General features: G+C 34.6%; 2 protein-coding genes across 2 annotated transcripts in view; one reads left to right on the forward strand and one right to left on the reverse strand.

Annotated features, from left to right (window-relative positions):
* LOC126827555 (uncharacterized) lies at window positions 1-8,816 on the forward strand. The gene is made up of 6 exons (XM_050557026.2): window positions 1-105; window positions 895-1,715; window positions 2,284-2,379; window positions 3,814-3,854; window positions 4,241-4,378; window positions 8,503-8,816. Exons 2-6 carry the CDS (start codon window positions 997-999, stop codon window positions 8,763-8,765), a joined length of 1,257 nt encoding a protein of 418 aa, XP_050412983.2. The 5' UTR covers window positions 1-105; window positions 895-996; the 3' UTR covers window positions 8,766-8,816.
* Window positions 8,332-21,083, reverse strand: part of LOC126827580 (peroxisome biogenesis factor 2) — a 20,942-nt gene continuing 8,190 nt past the window's right edge. Inside the window, exons 4-8 of the mRNA XM_050557066.2 lie at window positions 14,686-14,880; window positions 13,768-13,920; window positions 12,930-12,977; window positions 12,051-12,257; window positions 8,332-10,689 (exon numbers count right to left, since the gene is read on the reverse strand). Coding sequence (XP_050413023.2) covers window positions 10,582-10,689; window positions 12,051-12,257; window positions 12,930-12,977; window positions 13,768-13,920; window positions 14,686-14,880 — 711 coding nt within the window. The 3' untranslated portion in view covers window positions 8,332-10,581. The remainder of the gene's footprint in view (window positions 10,690-12,050; window positions 12,258-12,929; window positions 12,978-13,767; window positions 13,921-14,685; window positions 14,881-21,083) is intronic.

Consider the following 21,083-nt stretch of genomic DNA (forward strand, 5'->3'; position numbering starts at 1 on the left):
CTCTAATGTTTTGGGATAAACAAAAAAACAAAAAAAATATTGTGGATGTTAAAAAAAGAAGAATTGCATCACTGTGTTTATTAAAACAATTAATACAAATTATTAGTAAGAAAATTTAATCTACTGATTCGTGAACTCTGTGCCATCTATTTGTTTATGTAATTCTCCAATGCCAATCAATGTTAGCACAGTCCTCATTTTAATAGTTGCATCCGAGATTTGTCTGTATCATCAGTCACTCGTTCATTTAAATTTAGGATAATTTATAATTAGTTAGCTTTTATAATATACATGTAGCACTATATATATATAGACTGCTATATGTTTATTGTTTACCATTTTGTAGTGGAGTGGGGAGGGTAGTTCCGAGTGGTAAAATGCATGCGCTTGATCATAAGATCGTGAAGTAGTTACAGGAAAAGTGTCATGGTATTTGATGCCTCATAGTGTATGTGACATGGAGTAGGATCACCTGCTTAACCTTGTGTGTTTTCTCTTGATTTTCTAGTTTTTTTCCGCCACACAATTATTTAAATTAAGAAATATATCATACAGTATATATTAGTCAAGATCTTTTTGGTGAACAATACCAACCCCCCCGCCCCCCCTATACTCTACCTTTGGATTTTTATAGAATCGTTACTTGATTTGATTCAAAATTGATGTGAATTAAAGTACCGGTATTCATTGAAAAATAATCACAGGAACTAAATCATTATTTATTAAAACATTTTAGTCCAAATGTGAGTTTTTGGCAAGTGGACCATAAACCCCTGTTTTCACTCTTTCTGGGATTAGTCATACAAGATACATGTATAGGGCCTACTAATAATTTGTTTTATATTTTTATTCACCTGTTGTTCATAAATGTTCTACCCTTTTCTTTTTATCCAGATCAAGAATCAAGACTAAATTTTTTTAAAGCCATAAGAGCTCTAAACCATAACAACAATTTGATTTAATGCAGACTGCAAATTTAATTTAAATAGAATTGAAATGGCATCTGATAATGGAGCTGGAGGTTATTATTCAGTTTCTGTGCAACTTCGAGAGAAGGGACAAGATTTGTCCTCTGGTGTGCAAAGTAAAACCAAGGTTGATCCAGTTTCTTCAGAGACTGACTTAACCAGATCACCATTAAGTCCAGTTCCAGCATTATCAGACACAGATTCTGATGGCCCTAATGATCTAGACTCACCTCTAACAACACCCAAACAAAAGCGCAACGAACTAAGTTTGAAAATGAAGGTAGCCCTTATTCAAAGTGCAAAAGGGGGTAAATCTCACAGAAACCTTGCTAAGGTGTTTAACATTAGCAAAACACAAGTTGGTTCTATTCTACGAAGAAAAACAGAAATTTTAGATGGATATAAAAATCTTATTATATGCGATGATTCCAGAAAACGCTTGCCACTATCTAAATTTGGGGACGATCCCAAACATAAACTTGACGCAATTCTCACACAATGGATCGAACATGCGATAATAGAAAAGGTTCCAGTGTCTGGACCAATTATTCGTAGAAAAGCCTTACAATATGCTGGTAGAATTGGCTACAAGGACTTTAAAGCATCTAATGGATGGTTAGATTGTTTTAGAAAGAGACATAACATTGTTTTTAGTAAAGCTCTTCGAGGTGACAAGGTGAAAATAAACAGAGAAACAGACATTGATAATTGTATAGCTTGGGATCAGATTATTCAGTCTTGTGAAAGGTAAAAAATACTGGATTCATTTTATAGTTTTATTGCTGGTCTATCTATGCAAAAAGTATGTTATGGATCTGGTGTTTTATCTAGATTCAGGGAGGGGGTGGGTGATCAAGTAGTCTAACTCATGCAGTTGATATCACCGAATCTGTCATTGAGTCTAGTGGTGTGGTTTTGATCCCAAGCTTGTAGTGACAACCACGTGTAATTTCTCTGATTTATTCCCACTGGTAAAGACCCCTAAACGCCGGCAAATATTGGAATAAAATTGTATCGTACGTTATTTTCAGACTGACCTAGTTTGTGTTGAGTGAATGTTAAACCCCATTTCTCTCTCTCTCTCTGACTGAATGAGGAGCTGCATTGGCCAGGAGTTTATCATATTCCAGATGCATTTGCAGGGTTTGAATCCCTTATATCCCTACATGTACATGTATATATTATGATGGCTTTATGGCGTCATGGTATAAAGAATCTCCTGTAAGTCTGGTACCTAAAGGGTTAATGTAATGTCTAGAAAAAGAATGCCATGACTTAATGATTTTCTACTGAGTTTATTTGTTTTATTTGGTAGAACAAGTGTAATAGAAGACGAGGATGAGGAATCAACAACAGAAACTCCACCAAGTAAAAGATTTAAATCCAGTGACTCCAGTTCATCGGATGTAGTGTAAGTATTTAAATCTAGTGACTCCAGTTCATCAGTTTTATATGATGTAGTGTAAGTAACTTCAGTTCATCAGTTTTATATGATGTAGTGTAAGTAACTTCAGTTCATCAGTTTTATATGATGTAGTGTAAGTAACTTCAGTTCATCAGTTTTATATGATGTAGTGTGAGTAATTTCAGTTTATCAGTTTTATGTAGTAACTTCAGTGCATCAGTTGTATCTGATGTAGTCTGTAAGTATTTTTAAATGCTATACTAAAAACATTCATTTGTTGATCTAATCTGTCAATCTGTTTCACAGAGGATTACACAAGTCTTCTAATATCTCTGTAAAAGATGACTACCTTCAACACGCGACGTCTCATCATGCGGCGTCAATCATTGGCTCAATGGCGCGTGCATTGTTTACATAAGACCTTACTGGTTCAGGCAGAATGGAGCCTTTTACTCATTTTAATACTCATTTACACTAAGTAGGAAATAATTTTTACCTACAAATGCGTCAAATGTTTTTATTTATTTTTCTAATACATAAAAATAATATTTCAGAATTTAAATTGTCAGAGGAAATGAAATGAAATGAAATGGGGTTTAACGTCCTACTCTTCTGCACCTAACCTGGGCTAATTGAAGACGGGCATACGCATACAGTGTGTTATGATGGAAATTTTGCCCGGGCAGCGGCGCTACGGCCTACTCTTATATCGAATTCCAACTGCCAAGGGATCTTTTACGTGCACGCCAATGTGAAAATGGGGCTTCGGTTTTTCGTCCCATCCGAACGACTAGGCAGCTGTCCTTGTCAGGCCCTCCGTTCTATATCACTGACAAGGGGAAACCACGCCAGAAAATCGAGATGAACTTTCTCGGCCAATGCAGGGATCGAACACCCGACCTCCAGGCTAGCGAGCCAGCGCCTTACCCACTTAGCCACTTGATCCCCCAATTGTCAGAGGAAAAAAGTTAATATGTGTGGCTCATTAAGTCGCATCGATGACGATATCATCCTTATCAGTGATTGTAGCGGCCTAGCGAATATTCACTGCTGATCAGTGTGCTAATCTGTCTGTGCTGAGATATAATCAACACAATGAGCCAAAACTAGAGTTGGCTTAATCTTAAGGAGATAAAAATTGATCATATAAAGCTTGCCCCATAACTCATCAGATCAGTCCATATTATAGTCTGTTTTGACCTAAATCAACGAGATATACCTCATCAATGAACAAATCGATGTATATTTTAAGGTACTAGAAACATAACTCTTGTAAATATCAAGATTGTATCTTGATAATAGAAAAGGAAGGCAGCATAATCTCTCCCTCCTTCTATCCCCCCCCCCCCCCCCGACTCCTTTGCTACCCCCCCTCCCCCTTCTCTGTGTAAGCACCTGTTTTTATTCTTTTACTATCAGTATTATTATTATATATTGCAGAAAGTCAGAAGGGGAGGAGTTACAAAGTTCTAGTGAAAAAGGTAAAGTTTCAAAGAATTTAATGCTTGCTTGTGAGAATAGCAAATGATTTAAAACTAGAATACGAATAGAACCATTTTGTTTTGTTTATCAGTTATTCAGATATGGTCACAGTTAACAACAGGAATTTAATTTCGAAGAAAGAAAGCAGGGGACCATTAAAATGGGTTTGTCCATGTACATCCATCACACTTAAAGGAGATTTCTATTGCGTGACAAATATCAATAGTTTTTGTTAGAAATTTTCAGGCCAGACCGTGTTTCATAGAAATGAATAGAAATATTTTCAAGTGTGTACTAGTTTATAAAAATTTGTTTATGTAGACAAATTATTGCCAGCATGTGAAGAAATTAAGCAAAGTTTCAGTTCAAAATATTGTTTTTATAGATATAGAAACTGGTCAAGGATTAATGCAATATATGAAGTCTTGTGACCGAGAAACATCAAAAAAGTTAGAAGAGAAAATTAGGACCGATTTATTAGAAGCTGAAAAGAGTTTACAGAATTTAATAACACTGGGTAAAGGTATGTCTCTATTAGACTAGAATCTATCTACCAAAACGCCCACAAGAAATGTGGTTGTGTATTGTCGTCGTCCCCGTCTATTCATAGGTCAGTACATCTGTCTGTCTGCCAGTGTCTGGCATCCACTGTTTCTCGTGAACACTCTACAGACTACATTTATTATTCGCTCTTTTTAAAATTATTCAAATTAATATCTAATTAACAAAACAAAACTCCCTACCTTGATTAAATTGGGTGGAGCCACGGTGGCTCAGTGGGTAGGATGTTGAGGTCCCGTGGCATGCACGTAAAAGAACCCTTGACAGTTGGAATTTGATATAAGAGTAGGCCATAGCACCGCTGTCTGGGCATAATTTCCCTTATAGCACACTGCATGGCATACATGTATGCCACTGGTTATTAGACTAGTAGGAGCAGAACAGTAAGACGTTAAACCCTATTTCATTTTGATTAAATTGGATTAACAAGGGGCAAATCATTAGATTTTAGCTAACATTTATAGGAGGTGTACGAACAGCCATAGAGTGATAAAAACAGTCAAAGATTTGTTATGAATCAAATGACATATTCACATAAATTTTGAAATAAATTTTGGCCATTTCTCTTTTGCTCACTTTTTCAACAGAAAAAATCCCGCAAATGACAATCAGCAGTTTAATTAAATGACAGCTGTATGCTTCTACACTTGGCTAATAATTTTCTGCAGTTGGTTAAAGTTACAATTTCATATTTTTAAGTTATATTTTTAAAATGTATTAAAATAAAGCCCTAAAATAGATGATATCTATAAACAGTCCTACCTTGTTAAAGAATAATCCTATTAATCCTATAATTCACTATTGCCAGTGGAGAAATTTGCAAAAATATCATTTTCAACTTCAAATTCAAACATTTGCAGATAGCTATTCCATGGTGGGGAATAGAAAACAAGGGAGTTAATTGGGAGGTAATTAGGGTTTCACACTGCGTAGCTTGTGTGAAACACTATTGTTTTTGTTAAAATTATTCTTATTATTATTCTTATTATTATTATTTTTTTTTTTTTTCCAATTTGATTGTATCTCAGAAACTACTTGTTGGATTGATTCGATGTCTTCGGTTTTACTGGAAAAGTGGGTGTGACTTAGAGATTAAAGCTATTTCGAACGTTCTGCGACAATGCGAAATGTCCGAAATCGTCGAATTTGTCGATTTTTGAAATATTGCCGTAATATTAACAATAATCGTCGGATTTTAACATTGGATACATTTTGACATAGCCAGAGACAAGGCACATAGCCACGGTTCTTTAGATTTTTGATTTTCCACGAATCGTCGGAGATATTAGGCGCCAAATTTTGAAAATTTAAATTTTTACAAAAAACTTTTTTATTCATGAATATTTTAATGTGGTATTTTACCCAGGGTTAAAGAGTCATCTGATTTGACCAAAGATGGCACCATATTTTGTCATCGTAAATTTCCTTGACCCCCCATTGGCTAATTCAGTTTTTCAGTCCTGGATTAATTATTTATTGCTCGATTTGTATAAAACAAAGTTCATATGCTCCGTAATCCAAAATGTCATTTTTTTTGTTACCGGTAAAGTTACCTTTCGGCAACGGAAGTGACGTAAATTTAGCAAAAACTACAATTTTGACAGTTCGGTACCACTTTTTGAAAGCAAATATTATTTTTTTCAAATCTGGTATGACTGAAAGTGTGTGCCCTGTAAAGGCGCAGTAAACATCGGGCTCAGTTTTTTTAATTTCGATTTCGTTTTCGGGTCATTTTGATTTAAAGGTGAAAAAAGGTGAAAAAATGAGCTATTTACAACCCATTCAGGCTTTTCATATTTTAAAATATTTCTTCGCAACTTTCATAAACTTGTAGCATTAATCCATAGGAAGAGAATCTATCTCAAAATTAGTTTGTAATATGAGCAGTTGCCGAGAAATGGTCAATTTTGCATGAGTCACTCTTTACGCTATTATGTCTGTAAAAGAGTCAATTATTATTGGATTTTCACAAAAGTGACGTAAATTTAGCAAAAACTACAATTTTGACAGTTCGGTACCACTTTTTGAAAGCAAATATTATTTTTTTCAAATCTGGTATGACTGAAAGTGTGTGCCCTGTAAAGGCGCAGTAAACATCGGGCTCAGTTTTTTTAATTTTGATTTCGTTTTCGGGTCATTTTGATTTAAAGGTGAAAAAAGGTGAAAAAATGAGCTATTTACAACCCATTCAGGCTTTTCATATTTTAAAATATTTCTTCGCAACTTTCATAAACTTGTAGCATTAATCCATAGGAAGAGAATCTATCTCAAAATTAGTTTGTAATATGAGCAGTTGCCGAGAAATGGTCAATTTTGCATGAGTCACTCTTTACGCTATTATGTCTGTAAAAGAGTCAATTATTATTGGATTTTCACAAAAGTGACACCATTTGATGCATAATGTCAATTGTGACTAGTTCAACTCAATTTAACATTTTCCATGTCACCGGAAATGACGAAATTTGGGTAAAAACTGTATTTATAGCCTTAGAAACAAATAATTTATTGAAATGAGTCGTATTTGTTGTTTGTTTAATATTTTGATATTTGATTCTAATCAACTAATAGAATGAACCCATACGATCATATAGGTATCACAAAATGGTTTCTAACTTGTTCAGTTGTAGAGAAATAGGTAATTTTCAACAGGTCACTTTTCAAGGTTTTTTGTCCATAAAAGTGTCAATTATTATTCGATTTTCATGAAATTTTCACTATGTGATACCTAATGCCATTTACGACTTCATACAAGTAATTTAAGATTTTCATTATCCCCGGAAGTAACGTCATTTTGGCAAAAACTGTATTTTTAGCTTTCAAAACATTTATTTTATTTAAATGAGTCTGAGTTGTTATGTTTTTAAAATTATGATATTTGATTCCAATCAACAAATAGAATAAACCCATACGATCATACAGATTCCAGAAAATGGTTTTAACTTGTATGGTTGCAGAGGAATTGACGGTTTTCTACAAGTCACTTTTTAAGGTTTTTGGTCTATAAAAGTGGCAATTATTATTCGATTTACATAAAATTTTCACCATGTGATGCCTTATGCCATTTCTGATTTTATAAAACTAATTGAATATTTTCATTATCACCGGAAGTACTGTACACTTACATGTAATAAATATATAAAATGAATTGATATTGCTGGATTTGGTTGATTCGGCGTCCATTTTATTTGATGTGTGCAATGATGAGGTGGAAACCTGTTTAATGGTTTCATTGGTACCGGAAGTGACATATGTTTAGGGTAACGTGGCACCGGTGAAACCCGTCATTACTGCATCGCAGTTCTAGTTGTGTTATTATTTCCTGTGTGAAGATTTTTAAGTGTGAGAAAGATCGTATAATAGACATAGAAATATATATGTTTTGACTTTCTTAGAAAATGTGAAATTGTAACTTTAAAGTAGCTAAGTCTCTAACTCAATATGATCCAAAATCTTCAACATTGAAAACACAAATTATTAGTCAGTTTAAATCAACATTGATGCTGTGATCTTCCCAAAAAAGATGGGCTTCTGATATCCAATATTTAAGACAAAATAAACATTTTACCATTGGTACACGAATCGTGTACCATAATTTGTTTCAGCCCCGGTTGTAACAATAGACTCGAGGAACGAGGCTAGACACATTGCACCAAATCAAATGGCGTCGCCATATTCTTATCTGGAGACCATGCGCAATAAATACTATGTAGACTGGAATAACCAGACGCTAGAAATTTGCATTCGATTGAGACTGCTGGCTCATTTCGCTGAACATAACTGATTTGAAATTAGAATAAAAACGTAAACCATTGAATATAAATCAGTTTATATACATTCATATTACAGTATTATATGCGTTGCGACCCAATTGTGTCAATTTCTAGGTCCCAAATGTTAGCGATTTAGCTCCTTTAAATATTTGTTTCTCTATTGAATATAAATCAGTTTATATACATTCATATTACAGTATTATATGCGTTGCGACCCAATTGTGTCAATTTCTAGGTCCCAAATGTTAGCGATTTAGCTCCTTTAAATATTTGTTTCTCTATTTTTTTAATGTTTTTCTTTTCTTTTTTTTTTTAGATACAGATTCAAGATTGGACCAGGTTGTTAATCAGAGAATTGAAAAATCCTTACTTTTACAACAGAAGAAACAAGAGTTAGACAAGTTAGAGAAAGAGATAAAAACACTTGAGGTGCAGGAACAAAAAATTACATCTCAAAACAATGAAATCAAAGAGAAGTTAACTCTTGTTGAAGGAAAAGTTCGAAACTGTGGCCGTGCTCTTGATGATTTACAGGGAATCCAATCTCTAGATAATGTGAATTTTAATGAAGAGACTTGATGTGTAAATGTTGTACAAACATTGATAATATAATTGTTTTTTTTTTTGTTATTACTGGCTTATTGTCTCCTCGAATTGACTTCAAAAGTTCCTCTGGATTTTCCAGCCTGGCTTCCCCTTGTCAGTGGTGCAGGATGGAAGGGCTGGTATGGGAAACGGTCTAGTTGTTCGGATGGAATAAACACTGGAGGTCCACCTGTTTACTCATTACCATGCACATAAAGGATGCCATGGCATTCGGAATTTGATGCAGAGTAGGTTCCAATACCACTGTCAGGGCAAGCTTTCCCTTATAACATGTTGGATGCCTTCTTCATTATCCTGGTTGATGCAGAAAAGAAAGCTGTTAAATCTCATAACTAGCCTCTTATAATTTTAACAATGAAAGCTGGGTTAGGTTTGATTATTAAGGTCAACTGCAGATTTGGTCAAAAGTCATGAGATGTATTAAATACCATCAAGATTCATCAAATAACGCCCAGTTTGTGCTACCGTTTAGTTTAAGAAACACCATTTAGTTTTGACATCGGTCATCTAGTTTATGACCATTTAGTTTAGTTTTGATATTGGTCATCCAGTTTATGACCATTTAGTTTCATAAACTAGACAACCGATGTCAAACAAAACTGTACCACAAACTGGGCGGTTTTTGATGAATCTTGATGGTATTTAACACTTTCTGCATGGCAATCTATTAACTGAATATGTGTATTAGATTATAGATGGTAAGCTCAGTTTCTTTCCTTTTTTCATCAAATCTGAATGATACCCGGTCCCTAGTGCCAACCCCTCCTTTTGAGACGAGCAACCATGTATATTTGTTTATTTTGAAATTATTCCCCCACTCCCCTAAAGAATCGGAAGCCAAATTTTAATAAGTATTCCTGAAGAACAGACTCCAAATTTGTTTGGCCTTGTCTTTACTTTCATAGGATATTTCTTCATTTCCATGTAAACTTTCATATTTGTAGATATTTAGTTTCTTACCACTCTTTGATATAAAATCATTGTCTACTCATCCCGCTATATGGGTCCAAAAGCAATGAAACATTTTGAACTACACTCTTGACTGCAAGATTTCACCTCACCCAACCCTTCGATATAAAATCATTTGTGCAGATATATAGTTTCTACCCAACACGCTATGGACCCAGACAATGGAGACACCACAAGGTAAACATGTGGATTAAAATTATAATCGCATTTATTGGATTGATGAATTGTCAGACAAAGGGGAAGCAATGATTTCTGTTTAAAATTAGATTGATGAATTTTCCGACAAAGGATTAAGTCAGTCAATCAAGGCAGATTAAGTAGTTAATCAAGGTAGGTGTATAGACAGTATAACACGATAAATACCTTGATCACTTAATTACCTAATTAATCCATCCTATTATTAACAATAACCATGTTCAGTAGTAGGTATACACTCAGTACACTATATTAATTTTGGAATTTTGAATATTATTCAATGTCTTGATGTCCGATTGGGCATATTACCGGTCGGACAATTTTGGGCGTTTGGAAAATAGCGTCGAACAAGGCTGGAATATACAGGTGAAATACCATCCCTGACCCAGACAATGAAACGTATTGAATGACACTCTTAATAGCAAAATTTCACCCCACCCAACCCTCTATATAAAAAGCCATTTGTATTATCTGACACTGGATATGAAAACCATCTGTATTATCTGTCTCTGGATATAAAACCATTTGTATTATCTGCCTCTCGATATAAAACCATTTGTATTATCTGCCTCTGGATATGAAAACCATCTGAATTATCTGCCTCTGGATATAAAAACCATTTGTATTATCTGCCTGGCATTATCTGTATTTCTGATGGTTTTATACAATCTTTACTTGTAATTGGATAATTACATAATGGACAGGTGAATCCTGGGTCAGCTTTATAATTACTCTGTAATATACAATAATTTGATGATTAAAGCACTAACATGCAAGCACTCGGTAAACCTCGGCAGATTCCGTTACTCGACATCTAGCCTTGGCTGTATGACGGTAAGGGATATGTACCTACGCCTATATAATTGCGATGCGGCACCGGTTTACTTATTATAACGAAGTTATCAAAATTGTGTAGTTCAAAGCGTATGTAGAATTTTCAGTGCAAAGTTGTCCTTGTTTGAAGAAAATCGGATAAACTTGAAAGAAAAATTTGAAATATTTGAATGATAATAAAGCATTCTTCAAAGGTGTTGTCATGGGCAACACCGTTGGTAATTCAGGAACTTGAAAGTAGCTCCAATGGCGGACTTCGTCATACAGCCGAGGCTAGATGTAGAGTGACATTCCAGATGATTAGAAGTAAGACTTTAAGACCATGTCTTTATTTTTTTTTAAAAATCTGATCCAAAAATTATTCCAATCAATCCATTTTAATAAGTCCAGAAGAACTGCACAACACGCAAAACAAAACCGACAAGACAAACCTGCGCACAAGACAAACTACATAGACATTACAAGAAATAAGTAACAAATATCAAATCAAGTGAATGAATCCGTTTTCAAGTTTACATTGTTTTGTATTGATTTCACACTGCCATCTTCATGTCTCTTTTACAAATATAGTAATAATAATAATATCTTTTTTGCACAAGCCAGCCAAGTCTTCAAGAAGGTTTTTTAATATACAGATGTGCTCGATTAACCAAGTGTCAACAATATTTACATTATAAAAGACTTTTGAGATATAGTGGAGAGAGAGAGAGAGAGAAATGGGGTTTAACGTCCAATCGAAACAAATTAGGTCATTTCGGGACCAACATATGGTTTAATTTTATTTCAATAATTTGCTTGCGCGTAGGGGTCTTTAGCAGTGGGAGGAAACCGGAGGACCTGGAGAAAAACCTGCAAGGTTGGACAGGCGACCCTACTCCTTGTCACATACAACCGGAGAATCGAAACCAAGCCAATTGACTCAATGATGGACCTTCTGATACAGCACGCACATGCTAACCATTCGGCCATCCAACCCCCGAGATATAGGGGAGATATATACATCGATTTTCCACTCAATCTCCTGCAAGTGAAAGTTACCAAAAGTTGTAATAAAGACAATTTTCGTTAAGTGGAGTGACTTCCCATGGAAAAGACATTACCTAAGATATATAGTCTGGGTGTTCTGGACTAAGAGACATGCAGTTGGACACCATAGTGGGTCTACATATTGCATCTGATGGGCTTAGGATAATGCGAAAATATTCAGACCATGCATTTATTTACTGAACATTCATCGATCAATTTAACGTGGATACCTACTTGAATACAAAAATAACAAAACACATGTTGACAACCGATCTCGTGGGGATGAATCGGCCAATCTGTACACACAACACAACTTGTTAAATTTTGATTGGATCTTGTCATGTTCTGTTTACTTGGCACTGTCTTTCGTAAACTTAATCTTTTTATAGTATTTTTAATTTTCTGTAGATTTATCAGTGGTAGAATGAAGAATAAGAATTCCTGTTAAATAGACATAATATACAATTTAGTTAATTTAAAAAACCGAAACAAATCTATTTTAATAGTCTGGAAATAACTTTTAGTATGTAGCAATAAGAAACCGGAGAATAATTAATAATGTTTATTCTCACGTCAATATGTCAATATTTTCACATTTCTGTTGCTAAATTAAAATATTCCTCATGTTTCAATTACCTGGCCCCAAGTTCACAAACCATTCTCAGACTTAAGTTGTAGTTACTCAAAAATTTTCACGTAATATAACGTCCTACACATGCTGCGATCGTGGGGGAATTCCCAAGGGATTCCCCAAAGTGACGAACTATGTTCTAAGAATAGGTTGGGGAAAATACCTCCAAGGCGTTATATTACGCCCTACACACAGTGAGTGGCAGTTGTCCAGGACTTATATAACGACCTACGCACTTAACGGGTTAAGCATGATGTTAAGCAAATCTTGCTTGAGAATTATAAACACATGACGTGGACCACATTTTTACATCTCATGTCAATAATAGTAAAATTTCATCCCATATACCATTCCATTCCTGTTCATAACAAGCCATGAACTCATGGCTGGAGAGAAATAATATTTTCAAATAAAATTAGTTTTTGCGGATGATGAGGATTTGTACTGAAATAAAAGCTACACATCAGATAAATTGTACTCACCGAGAATCCGTGCCATAACAATTCCCTTGTCATATATTCAAAACTAACCTGAAAAAAAAAAAATGCACTGTATACAGTACCAACAAGTGAAAACAATTCTAGAAAAATCCCAAAAGATTTATCTCAGCAATCGCAGAAATTTATACCCAGGATAATCTGGTCTGAACCAAGTGTTCTAACAATACTAATGCCCCCTACGTCAAAAATTAGTACAGTCAATGAAATGATATGGGGTTTAATGTCCTACTGTGCTGCTCCAGCTGGGCTAATGAAGACGGACATACACCATGCTGTGTGCTATGAGGGAAATTTTGCCCGGACAGCGGCGTTACAGCCCACTCAGATACAAACTGTGACCTCTAGAGGTTTCACTAGCTAAAAATGTGATTTTTCATACAATCAGCGGACATAATCCAGGAAGTTATGGTCTGATATGCGCGAATATCAAAAGGAGCCTAGATCTTTGGGATATATATTAAACCTATATTTCAAATTTCGTTAAAATCGGATAAAAATTGTGATCTGTACAGTGTCCACAAACAAATTGTGGACACGTCCGGGGACAGTGGCGACAACAATATACATCCACATGAAAATGTGGCATAAAAGAGTAGGCAGTAGCGTTGCTGTTCAGGCATACTTTCCTCATGGCACACTGAAGGTCGTATGTCCATCTTCATTAGCCCAGTCGGTGCAGAAAAGTAGGCCTTTAAACCCCAATGCATTTAATTTGATTTTTTAGTTGTAGTGTAGACAATTTGAACCATAAAAGCGAAACAAAATAAGGATACAGTTTTAATTATATTGTGAAATAAAAGAACTAAATATTGTTACATACTTGTCTGATACTTTGTCGTTGTGGATACATGGACTGAATACCCATTATTCTCTCAATCAGTGATAAATATCCACCACGATTTAAAAATACTAAAAAATTTAAAACTGTTGCTAGCTTTATTGTTGATTCTATCCATGATAAACATTTGTTGATCTGTTATAAAAAAAAAAACATAAACAAAGTCGTCAACATCTTGCACATTGTATACCAAAAACTATGTCAAATTTCTTTCCATTGAAGAACAAAATTCTTAAATTTGAGTAATTTCTAATTAGCAAAGGGATAATTACTATAAATAATAGATTGGTGTGTGTACAAAGTTTCAAAAAGATATCTTGAATGGTTTATGAGATCTACATTGTACCTGGGAAATAAAACCGGAAGGAAGGATGGATCGACGGAGCCCATTTCAACATCCCTCACTCACTTTTGTTTGGTGAATCAAAATGAAATCACTTTTGATGTTTTGTATGTTCTTTGTTTGTTTTATGTTGTTTATATTGACGCTAAAGTTAGGTCTAACAATATCTTTAAGATGACCTAACTTACCCCTCATATTTAGCCAATGAAAAATTCACAGCTGAACTAGTACCTGACATTATTTATAACGTTATGCCAGACTTCTATTATATTTATAAACATCAATAAAATCACAAAAAAAAGAACAAATCTGTGCCAGACAAAATACTAGAGGGGATGTGTCTTCCAAAGCCTGCATAACAATAATGTTAAATGAAGGAGAACCACACCACACACAATGTTAAAAACACATGTTCAATAGAGTTGTACAGTAAATGTGACATTTGAAGTTATGTGATAAAGGCAGTCATCCAGTTCCAGGAATAGAAACTGTAATCCCTAATTAGACTGAAATGGAGAAACAGTTGTTAATATTACAAACAATATTATTTTACACACCACATTCTTCCATCTGGTTAGTCCAAGACCCGTAGTTATTTCCCCTGACCTTTCTTTTAACAATGGACAACCAATCACTAACAGAGCATACATAATTTTCTGTCTTTGACCAATCCATGATAAGCTTGTTTTATCTCTATACTGAATATTCAAAATCTGCTGACCAATCGTAGCTCCAGATGCAAATACTGTAAACTGCAAAAGAATAACAATAATCAATATGAGAAAGATATTCATATGCAGAGCAGTGCGACATGAGGCAGCTGAAATGGGATTTTGGCATGATTGTACCAACACAAGAAAATCAACAACAACCCACATCAGTTGAGGGATTGTTAATCCCTTATAAACTGCAATATTGTGAAGGTTGGATCTGTAATTGGAATATTAGTTCAAAAATGGTTCAATTCTGTTCAGTATTTACAAAGATATGATGAATTGAAAATATATCATCATTCGGCATCAACAGCTGATAACATGGTCAACATAAGCCAGCAACAATGAGTTTCGTTGTATCTTTTGTTGGGCCTCTTTTTAATACAATTGAATCCAATCCATCAGATTATCTACCCTTAATATCCTGATTTTGTTTGCTTAAATATACATTATGCAAGAGCTAAATCTGCCTATTGCAGGTCTGTCTTTAGGTCTGAAATGCTATCTTAAAGATGGGTTCCCGCATACAAACTGGGTGATTTAATGGTATATATGGACCAAAAACATATTCAAACTAATTAACTTGTCATAATTATGCTTCAAATCCCTCTCAAACATTGTAATTGCGAAGGAATGTCCTGCTATTAAAATTCGATCAAATCAGGTCATGTTTACGTCACGTCTTGGGAGTCAGAGGAGAATTTATTGCATACATAAGACGATGTTTTCTTTAATCGCTTACTATTTATTACAAATATCGAAACCTAATTAAATTCTCGGATTATCCACTACCCACGTCTTTTTCCGTCATTTTTATCTCCGAGAGTATTGTACGTCTAACTCTTCATAAAGTTTATCAACTTGTACATCAAGCGCTCAATGTTCGCTTGTGACCTTTGACATCACGCGTGCAGAAGTTCCTAATCGTCGGGCTGTTGATTAGGGGAACCCTTACATTTTTGTCCTGTATACGCTCCATGAGTGTTTTTCGGGGAATCCAGTATTTTTCTAGTAAGATTGGATATCTCTACTTTCCATATATACCAAAATTGCCATACTTTTATTGGAAATAACCACCCGATAAATACTTTTCTGGGAACCCATCTTTAATTATCAATTAGACATTAATTAACTCATCCAAACCATAATCAACTCTCGATACCGACTTAAGTAATGATGATCGAGGCTAGCCTAAAATTCAAAAGCTAATATCACGGTTCAGAGTGGAGCTATTTAACTGAAATATATCTAATCCTCCATGATGCCCCTTTAAATGTTAAATATTCAAATCTGAACACATTTTAGCATTGGATTAAGTCATGGAAAATTTCATATATTCCCGAAAAATGTAAATGCCGCACTGAGACATTAAGAAAAAATGAAATACTGAATTGGGTTGCTCTATTACTTCCATTAGTCATGTGTCAAGCCTTAAATATTAAATTGTTACTACTTGGATTATTTTTAAAACTATGTGATCTACACCAAATTTTTACATAGGCTGATAAACCTATTACATGCAATCAAAGATAATCAAAAGATTGTACGCTTAAATAACCTGCCATTATTTCTGGTCAAATGATGTCAACTTTGAAATCAATAGTTTATTATGTTTACTACTTGTAATATAAACACACTGGACCTACTTCAATTTAGTATGGGGTATATAACAATTGTACTAGTTTATACTATAGGTATACATGTATAGCCCTTGTAAGTTAATAAGCCACAGTATATAATGTATATACAACAGTCTATATAAATGCTAATGACGCATGTAATAATAGCTTTGGAGAATATGAACTTATTTAACAATATTCAAATTACTGATCCCAATCCTTCCCTGGTGTCAGACAAGTACATTGACACATTATCTACCTTTCATCAAACAGCAACTAACAAGATTTGGCAAAATTATAAACTTAATGTAAAGGTGCAATACATCGGGTTTAACATTTTAATTTTCTGCACCAACCTGGCTAACGAAAAGCGGCCATGTGGGGAATTTTGCCTTGGCAGCGGCGCTATTGTCTATGCTTATTGATAATGGTATACTTCGTCCTGCACCAGGCTTGAAAATCCTGAGGAACTTTCTTGACCAAAAGTGGGATTAAACCCAGGACCTCCTGGTTAGAGAGCCAGCATCATACTCACCGAGTCACAGTGGCTTCTCAGTAGACTGGTCTACAGTCTATAGAATACTAGATATCACATGATACGGTACTAAATAACTTGATCTTCTAGAGGTGTTATTTTAAAGACTGGAGCAAGGGGAACAGAAATCAAATCTTCAGCTGAATTTCATAATGCTCAGCCAAAAATAGGCCACATTGTAAAGCATTAATGGTTTACACTTAGGTTAAGTATTGTTCGCGCATTGTTCATGTCTGCTGCTTGTAGTGGATTCCCATGGCACCCACTGACACGCATTGATATGCAGTGTTCACGTCAAGTTTGCACATTGTACGAACATTGATGTGTGCACACCTGCATCCTTCACACACTCCTCACGCTCGTACCCGAAGACTTTGATCATTGACACACTAAAGTGTGCGTCACTGCGGGAACAAAAATCGTGCAAGTGTCAGGATGGCTTTTCTCAGGCTTTTACACTTTAATATTTAGGTTGGGTTTTTTTCAAAATGTATTTTAGCAAAAAACCAAGGGCATGTATACATTTCCAAAGCCCATACAAAGTCACTTGTTAATTTCAAAACAACTATATAGAAATCTACTGTCAGGGAAATATCTGTCAAAATTGATTAACTGAAAAGAAAGAAAACCTGTCATGCTTATCATTTATTTCCAGGTGATTTTCAAGAGCACGGTATTTAAATTTAAAGGTAAAAGTACATGTTGTTATCTAACTATATAATTGTCCTGAGTCTGTTGTAAATTATTTGCATTAAAATGTTTAAACAACTATATAATGTTCTTTTAAAGATACATTATGGGAGATTTGATAAAGAGCTGGCAGTTCTCACTATTATAGTTAAAAAATAGATAATGTAAAGGGAATTTGCTGAAAATTTCAGTCAAATTGATCCAATCTGAACTAAGTTTTTAGCAACTGAATTTTTGACCTAGCCTCGATCATCATTACTAAAGTCGGTACGATAAAAAACATAATCTTGATTATCCATTTCATGATTAAATCATGAATGGAAGTCGAACAGCAAATCGGAACCTAATCCAAATAAACATCACAAGCTAGCGATGATATCGAGAGTTAATTATGGTCTGGATAAGTTAATTAATGTCTAATTAATAATTTAGATAACATTTAAGGCGTAAAGAAAGGCTTGCAAAAGGCAAATTTAGCTCTTGCATAATGTATGTTTAAGAATAATAGGTAGGTTTTTTGTTTTGTAAAGGGAGTGGTGAGATATACACCTCATCACACAACATCACAAAATAGAACATGACAAACCAGCAGTTCATGGAAACACTATACAATGTCATGATATTGTACTAATTGGTTTATATCTATTTTCTTATAGATCGGACTGAGAATGCACTATTCATTCTAACCTGTGGTCAAAGACAAAATCCAGCATGTCGATCAACTTGTTACATGAAAATATTCTTTTTAATGGGAAGTCTTGCCAGGTGTCTATAAAAATATGCAAAACAAAATAATGATCTCATTTTAATTAGATTGTAGGCTTTATGCTATGACCATACAAGCAGCAACTGCCCTAGCAAATTCAAGCAAAAAGATGTGGAATATTACATTAAAACAAGTAAAAAAGAAAATCGAATAGTGAATGCAAATTGTTAACAAAATTAACAATAATAGCAAATTAATTCCCTGCTAACTCTCACTTGATATTGCCGGCTAATAGTCAATCAAAATTCATTATCAACAACCTTCTTAAATTCTGCCCAATTCCTTTTCTTTTTGGTTCAGATGTAGGGCTGGATGGCTGAATTGTTAGCATGTGCGCGCTGTATCATAAGGTCTGTCATTGAGTCAACTGCCGTGGTTTCGATTCCCCGGTTGTATGTGACAAGGAGTAGGGTTGCCTATCCAACCTGGTGGGTTTTCCTTAGGTCCTCCAGTTTCCTCCCACTGCTAAAGATCACTACAGGCAAGTGAATTATTGAAATAAAATTTAAACCATATGTTAGTCCCGAAATGACCTAGTTTGTGTTGAGGAGTTAACCCTCTCTCTCTCTCTCTCTTTCTCTGTATTGCATCATCAGTGGTCTTCATTAGCCTGGTTAAACCCCATTTCATTCATTATTACATCATTACACTCACCCACCCATTTAGGGCAGCATATATACAATACACAGGCAGACTTTCCCGTTTACCAGTCTAACACCTACACACAATCTCCTTATTTCAGTATAAAAATAACCTGCTCAAAAAACAGTGAATTTACTATCAATGATGATTACCATACTAAGAAAATAAAGCACCAGTGCTGGTATTGATTGCCAATAATCAGACTGTAACCACGTACAATGGAACTCATTTTTTAATGAGAAAAATGTTGCCAGTCTGTGGTATCATTGATAGGATAGAATCAAAATCAAATAATCAGCAAATTATGGAAGCAGTATAGAATAGATATCATTTAAATCAAGACTATGGATGGACCAAATTATCACATGACTTACATAGTATAGCTACTGAGTCTTGTAAGGTAGGCTACATACCAATTCATTTCTAATTTTTAGTGATATGTTATGTACCGGTACATGCAATCATTAATTCATGTGATACTACAACTCGACTCTATCCATATACGTTTCAATCAGGGCATTTACTCCTTCCTCTTCAATCTGATTATAGCTTCTATGATAACAGTTCTAAATGACTACTTTCAATTTGCTATTGTTTCCATGACAACTATAACCAAGCAAAAAACAATCAGCTCAAAGTGACATTGGCTAATATGAAATCTATACAATAACACACACATCTCCTATGAAATATCATCATGTTTTGCTTTATTTCAATAACAAAATAAATGACATTATTACAAATAGAAAACGTGTCAAGAAAATTAATAATGGATGAAATTTGTGTGTTAATCAATATTTGAGTAAACAATTTCCTATGATGTATTTATTGCATTGTTCATGTTGACAAAGATACAACGCCATTTCACAGGCCTAGGCAAGAGATTTTAATGCTGTCTGCTGGAGAGGCAACCATGTTTATTATTGAGTATTAAGAGTGTAAACAGATCCATATTGAAATCTACAACAACTTAATCTGTTATTATCGATCAAAATGTATCGTACCAAGGCTCCAAATCATGAGCAATGTATGAAAGTAGATTGATTAACAGCTACCATTTGAAGAATTACTTAATTAAGTTTCATAGACTGTTACGTCACATTTCGACCATGTGAAGCCGAGTGCTTGTATTACCATTCCAGAACTTACCTGCGGCCTTCACTCGCTGTGTTATTGTTATAATGAGTATAAAATTCAATATTTGGTTCTGTTAGAATATAATGGTGATAGATAATTAAATCATTGTCTAATCAAGACAATCTGTGGAAATTCAACTTGCCTCTTGGCCTGTTTACGATGATGAACTATCATATCAAAGAGTTTTGTCTGATAGCCAATGGGGAAGCAAATAAATAACTGAACGAGAGGATTATTTATTTTGTATCATAGTATCTGCGCCAGTAGGCCTATATGTAACATTTTCTGACAAGGTATGATTGTATTAAATATCTAGATAATACCAAAATAGGGAGACAGGGTATCAAGTTCCCTATATTTTTAAACAGCCAACCAATAATAATATATGGTTTCAATGACGCAAGATACATTTCTAAGGAGAGAGAGAGAGAGAAATCGTGTTTAATGTCAATAATTCGCTTGCATGTAGGGGTCTTTAGCAGTGGGAACTGGGAAGTCCTGGGGAAACCATGTGGTTGAACAGGCAACCTCCTCCTTGTCACGTACAAGCATGGGATCGAACCCATACTACTTGACTCAGTGACAGATCTTATGATCTAAAGTGCACATGTTAGATCACTCGACCACCCTACCTCCAACAGTTCTAAGAAATACAATTATGTAATGATGTAAAAACAAAGCAAATTTTTCAATCTATAAATATTTTGTTTCATTTTGTCTTTTGCAGTCCAAGCAAGAACCATAATGATTAACAAGAACAGTGACATGAAGAAATGGTGAGACTATTTGAATGGGATGTTAAAAATAGGAAAAGTCCATTTACTTATGAATTTAACATCAAAGTGGCCAGACT

This window comes from Patella vulgata, chromosome 7, assembly GCF_932274485.2.
Source record: "Patella vulgata chromosome 7, xgPatVulg1.2, whole genome shotgun sequence".
Lineage (NCBI taxonomy): Eukaryota > Metazoa > Mollusca > Gastropoda > Patellidae > Patella > Patella vulgata.

Excerpts from the sequence above, each read along its gene's own strand:
- LOC126827555 (XM_050557026.2), top strand. The coding sequence starts at position 997 with ATGGCATCTGATAATGGAGCTGGAGGTTATTATTCAGTTTCTGTGCAA. Across the intron at positions 3,855-4,240 it reads ACAAAGTTCTAGTGAAAAAG|ATATAGAAACTGGTCAAGGA; the intron begins GTAAAGTTTCAA and ends TTGTTTTTATAG. Across the intron at positions 4,379-8,502 it reads TTTAATAACACTGGGTAAAG|ATACAGATTCAAGATTGGAC; the intron begins GTATGTCTCTAT and ends TTTTTTTTTTAG.